At 38.8% G+C, this 11,875-nt stretch overlaps 1 protein-coding gene across 1 annotated transcript; it reads left to right on the top strand.

The window, feature by feature from the left end:
• Positions 1-709: 709 nt before the first annotated feature.
• Positions 710-11,614, top strand: LOC104503396 (quinone oxidoreductase-like protein 1; the record flags this gene model as incomplete). Its single annotated transcript, XM_010158596.1, has 7 exons — positions 710-775; positions 3,045-3,122; positions 3,658-3,730; positions 4,609-4,653; positions 8,397-8,465; positions 10,463-10,596; positions 11,461-11,614. Coding segments are annotated over exons 1-7 (619 nt in total), but the record flags the coding sequence as incomplete, so codon positions are not given.
• Between the last annotated feature and the right edge of the window lie 261 nt (positions 11,615-11,875).

The raw sequence follows: 11,875 nt of genomic DNA, 5'->3' as shown, positions 1-11,875 counted from the left end.
GCCGAGCCTGAGGCTCGCTGCGGGCTTGTGCTGGGCCCCGGTTACCGTGCCGCGCTGCTTTCTGAAAGAAGTGTCTTGGGGCAGGCCCTTTGGCGTTCCCTGAGGTGTTGGTGTTGGCTGCCGGAAGGGGTATAATGGCCGCGTGGTTTTCTACCTTTCTGCTCTGTGATTTTCTTTTTCCTGTAACTTGAAGAGACTTGCCTTTTCCTCACCCAAAGGCTCGTATTTGTCGAGGACAACATGTGCCAAGTTGGGAGAGGAGACCAAGAACCCAAGTTGTGACTTTTAGTTAAGTTATACGTAAGGTTCCTTGTATTTTTGCACTAGTTCTCTGCTCTTGTCTTTGGCTAAGCTACTCAAATTGTGTGCCTTCTAGCCTGGGTGGTAAACTACCCATTTACCGCAATGGACCACCAGTTGGCAAATCCTGTGCATCATTTACTGCCTTTTGCTGTACGTCCTCAGTCCCTAATATTTGCTGTATTATGGTCAACAATAATTGATGTAACCTCTTGTAGCAAACACCATATCTTGCCTTATTTGTTGATGTGTTTTAGAACTTCGGTGTGGAAAGGACTTATAGGCCCTTTGTTGCTTGCAAACAACCACTCTTCTGCTTAAAAAGTAATGCAAAGCTGTAATTACTTGCTTACTGCATAGTTACTGCATGTATTACAGTTTGGTCTCTGTGTCCTTTTTTCAGGTCACTATGAAGGCCTTGTATTGTCAGCAGAATTCGTCTGGAGAGGAAATGACGTTTGTCTTCCAGGAAAGGGTGAGTTCCGGTCATAATAGCACTATTAATCATTCAGTCGAAGAAGAGAGTGTGGCTGAATGCCACAAGGGAATTGAAGCACACAGCTCTTCTGTAGACTTAAAAAGAGCTGGTTTAATCCTTGCGTACACAGGCAGGTAAATGGAAGAAGGGGACGTATATCTTGCTGTTGTCATGCAGTACTTGGCAAGACTGGTGCTAGATTTCTCTGTGCAGTTTTGGTGTCCGTATTTTAAAAAACAAATTTTGCAGGCATAACAAATGAAACCTGTCTTTACATGGATTTCACATCTCCTGGTTGGATTTTGTGGTCACTGAAAAAGTGGAAATATAGCTTGAGAAATTTATCATGTTTGGAGTGTTCCTGCTGTTAATGTTCTTTCTTCTTGTGCCTTCTTTGCTCTTAGGGAGGATTGAGATCACAGTGCAACCTTTTTCTCAGAGGCATTGATAGGTTTCCTTTGTCTAGCTACCTATTTTGCTACAGCAAAAAGTAACAACAAGAAGATAACTATTTTCCTGTCAAATTTAGTTGAAAATACTGTGCTACAGACTCTTTGTCAGTTTGATGCAAACATTAATTGGATAAGTACATACACATGTGCTGATGGTATAAGGATAAAACAGGATGCAGTATCGGTGTCTGAACAGTATAAAAATGCTTACGTGGTTTTAAGGATGTGAACCTGAGTTCTTAAATCTCTTCTAGTTACAGAGTAAATTAGCATAGATACCTTTGTATACCTGGGTAATATAGATACCTACATAGACCCATGAGCCATGTATCCAAATGAAACAATGTGGTCCTGGTAAGAATCTTGCTTGAGCAGCTGCAATATGCCAGTAGTGAAGCACAACTAATTAATTGCCTGAAGAGAAGGCTGCAATGAGATGTGTGATTTTGATACAACCAAAGTGCATATTCATGGATTAGTCTTAGATCTACTTTAACTGATTGTGATATTGTGCTTTTGCTGAAAAGGTTTTTTCACCTTTCAGCAGCACATTTTTGTTTTCTTCTTAGGAGTCAAGGTGAGATGGATCAGCTTACTTACCCAGGTGAAAGCTAGTAATTTCTTACAAGTTAGTTCACATCATTCTGATGGCACCATGATTGCCACTTCCAGCACAAAGGAGGGGATGGGAATATGTAGATGCTGGAAACTAGTGAGCCAGACAGCTCTGGTACTGTCTTAGGTAAGCTAAAGCAGATCCTGAAACTGCACTCAGCGCAGAGACTTTGTCTGCCTACTTGCCTGTTTAAATCTCTTCAGACAGGAACTGATTCTGCAGGTGTCTGTGTAATGACCAGCATTATAGAGTCCTTATCTTAAATAGAAATAAATAGTGAAAAAAGTGAGGAGAAAGAAAGATAGTTGGCTAATGAGACCTTGATAGAAGAGAAGGTGGATGATGATGAATTTCCGTAGCAAACCTCCCTTATATGGTGCTTGGTCAGTTCCTAATAATGACATAGTTAAATTATAAAGGCAGGAATCAGTTAACAGCACAAACATTTCATCGTCTCTCTTTGTTCTTAAGATTTTTATTTTTTTATAAAGAAAAGCAATTATGTGCCTTGTAGCAGTACTTAGGTTCATTGAGCTATGCATACCGAAAGGATACTTCCAAAAGACAATATCATCTTAGATTCACATAAATTACCTAAGTCCCCTAGATTCTAACTTTTTTTTTTCTTTTTTTAAACCAGAGATGCAGTATTTGTATAGTTCAATAGTTTAATGGCTTTTCTGGTTTGTGGAACAAAGACTGAGAACCCACTTTGGTTTGTTTGAGGAGCAGGAGGTCATTATGGCTGGCAAAATGCCTTGCAATTTTAAAGGAACAGCATGTGTTTAACTCAGCTGGGGTAAGAAAAAGTTCAGCTCAGTATTCCTCAAACAGAAGTTCATGTTGCTAAGCCTAGGAGAAAAGCAACAGCTGTTTCTTGGGAAGAGTTTAAAAGAAAAATCAAAGAAAGCTTAAACACTTAACAATGTATCTTAACTTCAGAAGTAGAAACAAAGTTCTCATGGCTTTCTGGTAAATATTTCACTTTCAGTTCAGCAGACATCTACACTGCAGGGTACAGTATAACATGGAAATGCATGATGTTGCCTCCAGTACCTGAGGTAGCTCTTCAACAGCTGTGTGGAGGCAGCAATCCAGGACTCAACTTGGCTAATTAAATGCTTTCAAGAGCTTAAGAGGATCCTACTAGCACAATCATGTTGCATTGTATAATGTAACGTCTGTAAATTTGTCCTAGGAAAACCTTCCTCCTACAAGAGACAATGATGTGAAAGTACAAGTTAGAGCGTGTGCACTGAGCTGGATAGATACAAAGGTATTTGCCTTTTTTTTTTTTTTTTTTTTCCCCAAAAGGTAGAGGTGTTTACAGTTTCTGTTGAAGATCTAAGTCAGGGCCTTAGCTGGTAATTGGCACAATTCCATTTATGCCATCTGAGGATATGCTTTACTGCTGAGAAAGAGGGCACAGGATTGATGTGGTATCCTTGCATATTTTGTTAAATAAAAAGCACCTGTAACTTTGTTCTAAATTTATGGAGAAAGATCAGTTGTCATTTCTGAGTTCTGTTACAGTAAATCCTTTCATCATCCTCTGCATACTGATGTTAAGTCCCAGTTTGGCTTGCCGGTTAGTAACTGTTTTTATTTGTTTTATATTCTTCTAAGTTTAAATACAGAAAACCACTGCAAAGTTTTTAATATTAAGTGAGGAATGTGTGTACTTTTTCCCCCAGATAACATTTTGGTAGTGGCCCAACTTTCCTACTGGGAATATCAAACACTGTAAGATTATAATAAATATGCAGATTTTGAGCCTTACTAAGAATGTTGTAACCATTATTTTCATTTAGCTCCTGTCAGAAATGAAACTTGAGAAGGAGCTTCTACCTGTTGGTCGAGAAATTTCTGGAGTTGTACTGGAAGGTAAGTTGCTGTAATTGTCTTGTGAAGGTGTGGAACAAGAATTAAGGTCTGCTAACCTAGAACAAAACTACTTTTTGCATGGTACACCTTTAATAGTAGGAACTATTTGCTTTCTTAATGAGGCTTTCCTTAAGTCAGTAGTGATATTGAAATGAAAGTGAAAAAAGGAAGTGAATTGAAATTCCTGCATAGCTGTTGAGAGTTTAAAAAAATGCACAACAGCTTTCTAAGTAGAATATCTTAGAATCACAGGATGGTTTGGGTTGGAAAGGACCTTAAAGACCATCTAGTTCCAACCCCCCTGCCATGGGCAGGGACACCTTCCACTAGACCAGGTTGCTCAAAGCCTCATCCAGCCTGGCCTTGAACACTTCCAGGGATGGGGCATCCACAGCTTCTTTGGGCATAGAAGTCCAGGGTAGCAAGCATACTGCACACCTTCCCTGCCTCCTTAAGGATCTCAAGCTCCACAATATACTGAGATTGTAAGATGTTACCTGCAGGTGCTATAACAATCTTTAATTTATTTGTAAAAATTATTTGTTGGAATAGCAAAGACAAAATGGCATTCAGGAATTTTGGCAACATTTCACTGGCACATCCACCTTTGATGTGTAGTTTAAAGCCTAGATCTTTCAGACACACACACGTGCGTGTACTTGCATGTAACTGTTTGTTTATGGGGTGTCAAAGTTTACAGAATTAAACATTTGGATTTGCTATGTGCACATTTACTAGGAAAAATTGTTTTCAGTAGCAGGGTATATTTTTAGTTTTGTGAGCTGGTGATAAACAGTGCTCTCAATTGCAAGTTCAATTTCAGCTATAAATGTTTATCTTTTTACCTTCTTTCCTCCTTTTCATATATTCTTCATGAGTTGGAAGAAAGGTGACCTTTTTTCGGCCGGATGATGAAGTGGTGGGTAAGTTAATGCTTGTTCGCCTTATGAACTTACACAATTAGTAATTCTTTTGTGATGAACAGCTGAGGTTACAGTCATTGCTAAAGCTACAATTAGACATTTATTTTAAAAGGTTCAACCAGTGTCATATGAACAAACTCTTATAAATGGGAATTGTATTCTAAAAGTGTTCTCTCAGTGAAGTGTCTTGGTTATAAGAAAGCAAGTTCAGGTCCCAGCTAATGTAATCTGTCAGAGTTCGACTGCAATCACGGAATCTTTAAGAATATACACTGGGGTCCAATTAGCCACATGGAGTGAGTGTTCTGAAGGTAACCATCTGACTACATTACACTGTTATTTGTATTTATAACACCATCCTGATGCAATGAATATCTTCTGATTCCTGTGGATGATACAAAATCTAGGCTTGCTTGTATTTCCTGCCTTCTTGAGGATGATACAAACACTTTTAACTGCTGGTGATGACACACTTGTTCACACATACTGAAGACTGTTCAGTTTCTTCTAAGTTATGTCAATTCCTGTCTGAATTAAGAAATTAAGAGTGGTCCAAACTCAAATGTGCAATAAGGTTCACCAGTTCTACTGGACTTTGAGTTGCCAAAAGCGGTGCAAGTACTCAGGTGTCACATTTTTAAATCAGAAACACTGATGCAAGCTGCTTGTTTTCAAAAATCTTCATTTTTACTGCTTGTTAGAGTTCTTGTTTCCCCCTTAATTTAACCACAAGGAGTCCATGCTTCATGACGTTATTGTCAAAGAAACCCATCAGAAAGGCGAGTGGTAATCACTGTACTTTTTTTGTTTGTGTGTAAAACAGACTTCCAGGACAAAAATCACTTGGAAAGTGTTTGGAGCTTTTCTTTTCTAATAATTTTCTTTTCTTTTTCTTTTTTTGGAGCTTTTCTAATAAAACTTTAGCAGACCTTTCATGTCATTAGCTTAAATCTAATGGAATAAAATGTGTGATTATTATTCACCACAAAAGGTGTAATTCTAACAGTTGGGAATTAATATTCCATTTTATGGGATACAGAGGTGGCTTTGCTTTGTTTAATAAAGTAGAACAGTTATGGCCAGACATTTTCTGGTCTTGTGGCATATGAATTATCTTTGAACTATGAATAGTATCATTATTGTGAATAGTATTGCTCATTTGGTTAAATATCTTACTGACATATGCTGCATCTGTTGAGTATTTTAAGGTAGTGTTTGTGTTTCAGTCACCTTCTGTTGTAGCTGAAGGAATACAGTGTCAGTAAGTAGTTAGGGGAAATATAACCCACCTCTGAAAATACATCAGTGGACCTGAGAGGTTTAAGTGGCTGTAGGAGGGTTGGAGTTATTCTTGTGAATTAGGAATCGATTCCCTTCTAGTTAATTCAAGTCTAGAATAATTAGTTTGAATCTACTCTAGGTGATCCTGCTCTGGCAGGGGGTTGGACTAGAAGATCTCTAGAGGTCCCTTCCAACCCCTTCTACTCTGTGAATGAGCTGAGCTACTTCAAGGTAAAGCAAATATAAAGGGAATGGAATCTGTACTTGGGGCATGAAAGAATCAGATATTTTGTCTGAGATGTTTTTTATTCTTGAATACTGAATGTTTGCAAAGGCAGGTACAAAAATGTCAGAACTACATGTATGGAACAGGAAGATGAAAAAAACAGCATTAAATATTTTTAGCCCTAAAATAAATAAGCCCTAGAAGAAATAAATATTTCTACTTGAATTTTACCAAAAAAGACTGAGTTTAACAGTAATAATATGGTAATAGGGTCCTTATTTATGAATCTACTCTCTTTTTCATGTAAGAATAGTACTGTGCTCACTGGAAGTACTTGGTGTGTTAAATCATTAATTGTTCCTAAAATCTTACTAAAGTTACAGTCTGTCTTATTTGTTGTGCTCAGAATCTGTTAGCGATCAGCTATGCCATGTTCCTCATTAAAATAAGTGCAGGGAAAAATATTCTGAGGGTCAAATTGGCCGCAGATAGTTGGAGACGTGAACCTACATATAAAGGTACCTGCTTAGATTTACTGGTACTGCCAGTTTGCGGGGCAGTTCTTCCATACGCCCCGTTACTGAACGCATAAATAATCAATGAGCGAAAGCCCTACGCTACGTGGAGTATTTCTGACAATGAAGTTGAAAAATCTAGTTTGGTACCTGTGTCAAAAGCTTGAGGAGTACAGCGTACATAAAACAAAGGCCTATGCTTCGTGCTGGAGCTTCTGTAAGCATTACGAGGCTTATTACTAGTCTCGGTTCTTTAAGATGCCATATGTCTTTCCCTCAGTACAAGGATCGTGGTTTTGTGAATGGCTTTAGAGACCCTGAAATCAATGTGAGCTGATGGCAGTGTATAATGACTCCTTGGAGGCTGTCTTGAGTGTTAGAAGACAACGTGACTCGTTCCTAACTTCTGCGTTTGTCAAGAAAAGGAATGTCTTCATGGATTATTCATTCTGTGTTTTGCTTTTGCTGTAGTAAGGTATTAGAATGCAAACTGGCTTAGGAGCCAAGGTTCTTTTTAGTGTACTATAAGAATAGTTTTCTTAACATTTGAGATGTGATACTGTATTCATCATCAAAAACTGAACGATGCTTTAGGATAAAGACACATTGTTAGGGACATTCTTTCTATATGCTTGTTTCATATGCTAAATTGAAGAATTAGCAGGTGACTTAAGTTATGGAAGTAAGACAGAATTGGTAGTGATGTTGCAAGAAAGGGTGCTCTATTCTGAGAATCTTGCCCTTCTTGCATTATTTCCTAATTGTACTCTAGCAGCTGTAGATGGCTACTTTGGACTTTTTGTTACTATTCCTCAGATAAACCCTTGAGAGATCTGAAGATGTATACAGGCACTGTAGGGTCACAGTTTGGGTTTTGTTTTGTTTTGTTTTTTAATGGGAATTGTGAAAGACTGCTAAATAGCAGCCAAATTTGCTGAGGACTTTAAGCCAGAGCCCTTGCTTTGGTCTAAATGGGGTACAAGATGTTTTACTGGTTTACTGAGGAAAGAGGGTACATGTATTCAGAAGACTGATCGGATGCCAGAACCTACTGGTCATGAACCTCCTTTGGTGGAAAAAAGCACTGTAGCGATCAAGATTTTTTTTTTTCTTCTGCATGCTCTCCATTTGCTTTCTCTGTCTTCCATGGGTGTTGTTAGGGGCTTTTTTTTCCCTTCAATTCTCTTCTCTATTCCATGTTTTTAAAACTTACACTCACGCATTCTTGTTGGTTCTGCCTCTGCTTCTTTCTGTCCCTTTGCTAACAGCACACATACAGGCATAAGGATGGAGGAGTAGAGGTATCTGTAGTGTAGCTTGTTCTGTGCTCATCTGCAGCCTGAGAGCTCAGCTTCCTTCTAGATTAGCCATGGCCCAGAGTAGAAACAGGAGCACTCATCAGAGTGAGAGCAATGTGCAGTGAGTTCAGACATAACCTGACAAAAATGAGGCATGCCAGTAGCTAAAAGCACTCAGTGGTGTCCCCATTCTTTCTCTCCCCAACCCCAAAAGGCTTTTGGGAGCACCCTTGGACCCATCATGTGCACTGTGCCCATAGAGAGTACAGGCTGTTGCCAAGTTTTCTTAACCCATCGTAAACCTGACAGGAGGGCAGCTGAACCACTAACCAAAGCAGGACTAAGGATTTTATTAATAGCTTGGCTTGGTTATAACCTATCCTTGTCTGAAATTCAAGGTCTATGTTCAATTATTTTTTTCAGGAATTTTGCCTCTGGATTCTGAAGAGTCTGGTCTTTGTGAAGTCGTTCTGGTTCATGAGCATTATTTGGGTATGTAGTTCATGTATTTTGCTAATATTTACATTTACTGCATCTTTAGACTTCAGTTTAGCTTTTCTAATAGGGACCTAATTAACTTGGACCTCTGGGCAAATTTGTTTTGTATAACAACATTCAGACATTGTGTCTACTCCACATGTTCATAGAAGCTTTGAATGCTCTGTACTCTCAAGGGCTTTTTCTTTGCTGTTATCATTTAATGGGTTAATGTTTTGCCTAAACCACAAAAGCTGGCTCTTTTTTTCCCCCCTCTTCTAACTTCCCTCTTTGCGTCATTGTCTTTCTACTCTTTCTTCATATGTCACAAAATTAAATGAGAAGTTTGCTTTTTGCCTCACTTTGACTAAATCCAAGAGTATCACTCGTGACTGGACTAACAGATGAGATAAAGTTAGCATACTAGAGGCTGGAGAAAGGAATTTTCATGGGATGAGGATCAGGAAAAACCTAGTATTAAGACCTTCTTTTCAATTATTGTGCGTTTCCAGTTCTCCCTTTCTGGACATGAAGTGCTTTAATATGTAGAATATTAAATTTGGGAATCTCTCTGCTTCTCCCAGAAGTTGTTGTGTTACGTTGAGCAAGCTGCTCTTTTGCTAAAATTAGTTTGTAGTGTGTTTCTGTGGCTGTCCATGAGTTCAACCTGTGTAGTTATAAGAGGATTCCTTCAAATTGGTTTATACCAAAACCAAATCCCTACTTTTATTGTGTAAAATATCCTCTGCTTGTGTTTTTAATATATATGATAGGTAAGCAAGTATTATTTATGTTGACTTGTTTGAAGATGAAATCTTTCTGACTACCTATGACAGTTTTTGCAAAATAAGTCACAGACTCATGGAGGTAAAAATAAGGCTTATTCTTTCTAGCACTTAAAAGTACAAATCAAGCAAAATGAAGTCTAGACGTCTGTGCTGCCTTGTCGCTGTTGGCAGCAGCTGGAGGCAGAAGATATTTCTGACTTTGAATTAACCTTCAGTAGCTTACTTTGTGCTAAGTAGTATGAACTGGTGCACAAAGTGATGATGCTGGAGATGATCCCTAGAATTCTTTTCCAGCACACTGATAAATGATTCCAGGTGATCCCATTGCTTATGTTGTTTTATAGCTTTCCCAACTCAGGCTAAACTGGCAACTCTTATGTTTAAAGGGGCAGACCAAACTTCTCCAGTCGTCTTCCTTTCTAGTGTGCCTCAAGGGGACTGCGCTTACTTTGTTTGGTTCTGTGCTAGACTCTCAGCTGGGCTGTGATTTTTCTAGCTTAGTGTCAAGGTCTCTGCTAAATCATGTAAATTGCTTGCATGAAAAATGGTGTTTGAACTTGCAATTTCTAGTTAACAGAGTACTTCATTAACGTTACCTCCCCAGGCTTTTAAGCGTGTGGGTAGAATGGGAAAAATTGTCTTGTAGAGACAAAAAAAAAAACCCTGAGATGACAAATAATATTATCATGATCTTTATCTCTCTTAAAATGTGTTATAACCTCAGAAGCTATTTATACCAATGAATTACGAAGGAGAAGATTCTAACCGATGGGTTGGAACTTGCACTGTATGTTCTCTGTGTCAGAATTATCTCTGTGAAAAGGAGAAGATGCCTCCTCAGATCATTTCTGTCAGGAGGTGATGGAAGGAAGTGGGTCTCTCTTTATTTTTTCCAGTTTAAATACTGTACTTGTATTTGCACTTGCATTTGTACTTGCTCACAAGAGTGCTGCAGAAGCAAACTGATTATTCTTGGAATAACCACTGCCTATTCCACTTGGACTCCATGTAGCTGACCGAACACTGCCATGAACCACAACATCGGAATATGGCCTTTGAGAAACAGATCACAATTACACCTGTAGATGATTTGACTTGTATAACTTTTTCATGTTTTAGAAATGGATGGTATGAAAAATAATTCTGAGTGAAATGTCAGGAACCTGCCGGGGTTTTTTTCACCCCATATGGTTTGTTTGTTTGTTTGTTTTTCACCAAAATTAGTTCGTAAACCAGAAAAAGTCTGTTGGGTTGAAGCGGCCGGGACTGTTCGTGATGGTGTCCGAGCATACACAGCTTTACACTACCTTTCCCAAGTCTCTCCTGGAAAAACTGTCCTTGTCATGGATGGAGCGAGTGTAGGTAACAACTGTGCAATAATAACAATGTTGGAACAGAAAGGTTACCTCTGCCATAAATAACCATCTTATCACCAGAAGGATTGGATTTCTTACAAAGGACTAAACTTACCAAGCCTTCTGTTTTACTCCTGGCAATGCCCATGACTTCATGGAGTAATGGGGAAGTCCCTCCCACATAAGACACGGAGCCAAGAATACAGTCCTTTACATGTTGTGTGGGTAGTGAAGAGGTAGTTCTTTTCTGTTGTTTGACATAGTTGTACCCTAAGCCCTCAGGCATAACTGGAGGAAAGCGCCTTAATTTTTTATTCCTTTCCCACCACAGCTTTTTAACTTCTCTTAGATATAAATAGTTTCATTTGCATTACTGCAATCTTAATTGCTAATGAAGATGTGGAGCTTGCCTCAGCCAAGATTCGTTAACCTAAATGTGGCTGGGTTTTTTCCTTGGTGGGACTCCTTCTTCCTTCAGCACCCAAGCCCGAAGCTACAAGTTGCAGTTGCAGTTACGGTACTTGCATTGTTCCTTCAGCACCCAAGCCCGAAGCTGCAAGTTGCAGTTACGGTACTTGCATTACTTCAAGTAGAACCTGAGCTATTTTGTTGAAGAGGGGGACTAGTTAACTCCTAAAAAGTTTGTGCAGAGCTTCCTACTCAATGAAAAGGGGTTTTTTGCCTCACTTGAAACAGAAGCACATCTGTAACTGTTCAAATTCTCTTCAGATGTGTTTTATTGAAGGAGTAAGTTCATTTCTGGATACTCTCCTGGCTTCTACTGAATGTCCTTTACAATACAGTCTTTCTTGAACTGCTTCAAATTGTTGCTGTAAATAAATTCATCTACCTTTTTTTTCCCTGCAGCCATTCGGCACAATAGCTATTCAGCTAGCACAACACAGGGGGGCTAAAGTGATCTCCACTGCGTACAGTCTCGAAGATAAGCAGTACCTGGAGAGGCTTAGGCCTCCTGTGGGTAAGTTATATTCTTCAGTGCTAAAGTTCATGCTAAAGAGTGGCAAAATATTGTTTTTCCTTTAGTCCAGAGACTTGTTTCAGTAGCTGAAAACTGAAATTTATTAGTAGTCTAATTAAATAGTTTTGAAATTTATTCCATACTCCATTAGGTGTATTGAATGGTATTTGTATTCTGCATTTCAGTTGTGATGACTGTCTCTCAGTATTTTCCATCTCACAATAGTGCTTGAGTGCTGGCTTTTGGCCTAATTACTCAGGAAGTATTTTCATTTTATGGAATTTCTGCTTGTGAACAAGAAGA

The sequence above is a fragment of the Eurypyga helias genome, unplaced genomic scaffold, assembly GCF_000690775.1.
Source record: "Eurypyga helias isolate BGI_N326 unplaced genomic scaffold, ASM69077v1 scaffold40869, whole genome shotgun sequence".
NCBI lineage: Eukaryota > Metazoa > Chordata > Aves > Eurypygiformes > Eurypygidae > Eurypyga > Eurypyga helias.
Note: the sequence above shows the minus strand (reverse complement) of the source record. Positions and strands in the feature narration are given on the sequence as shown.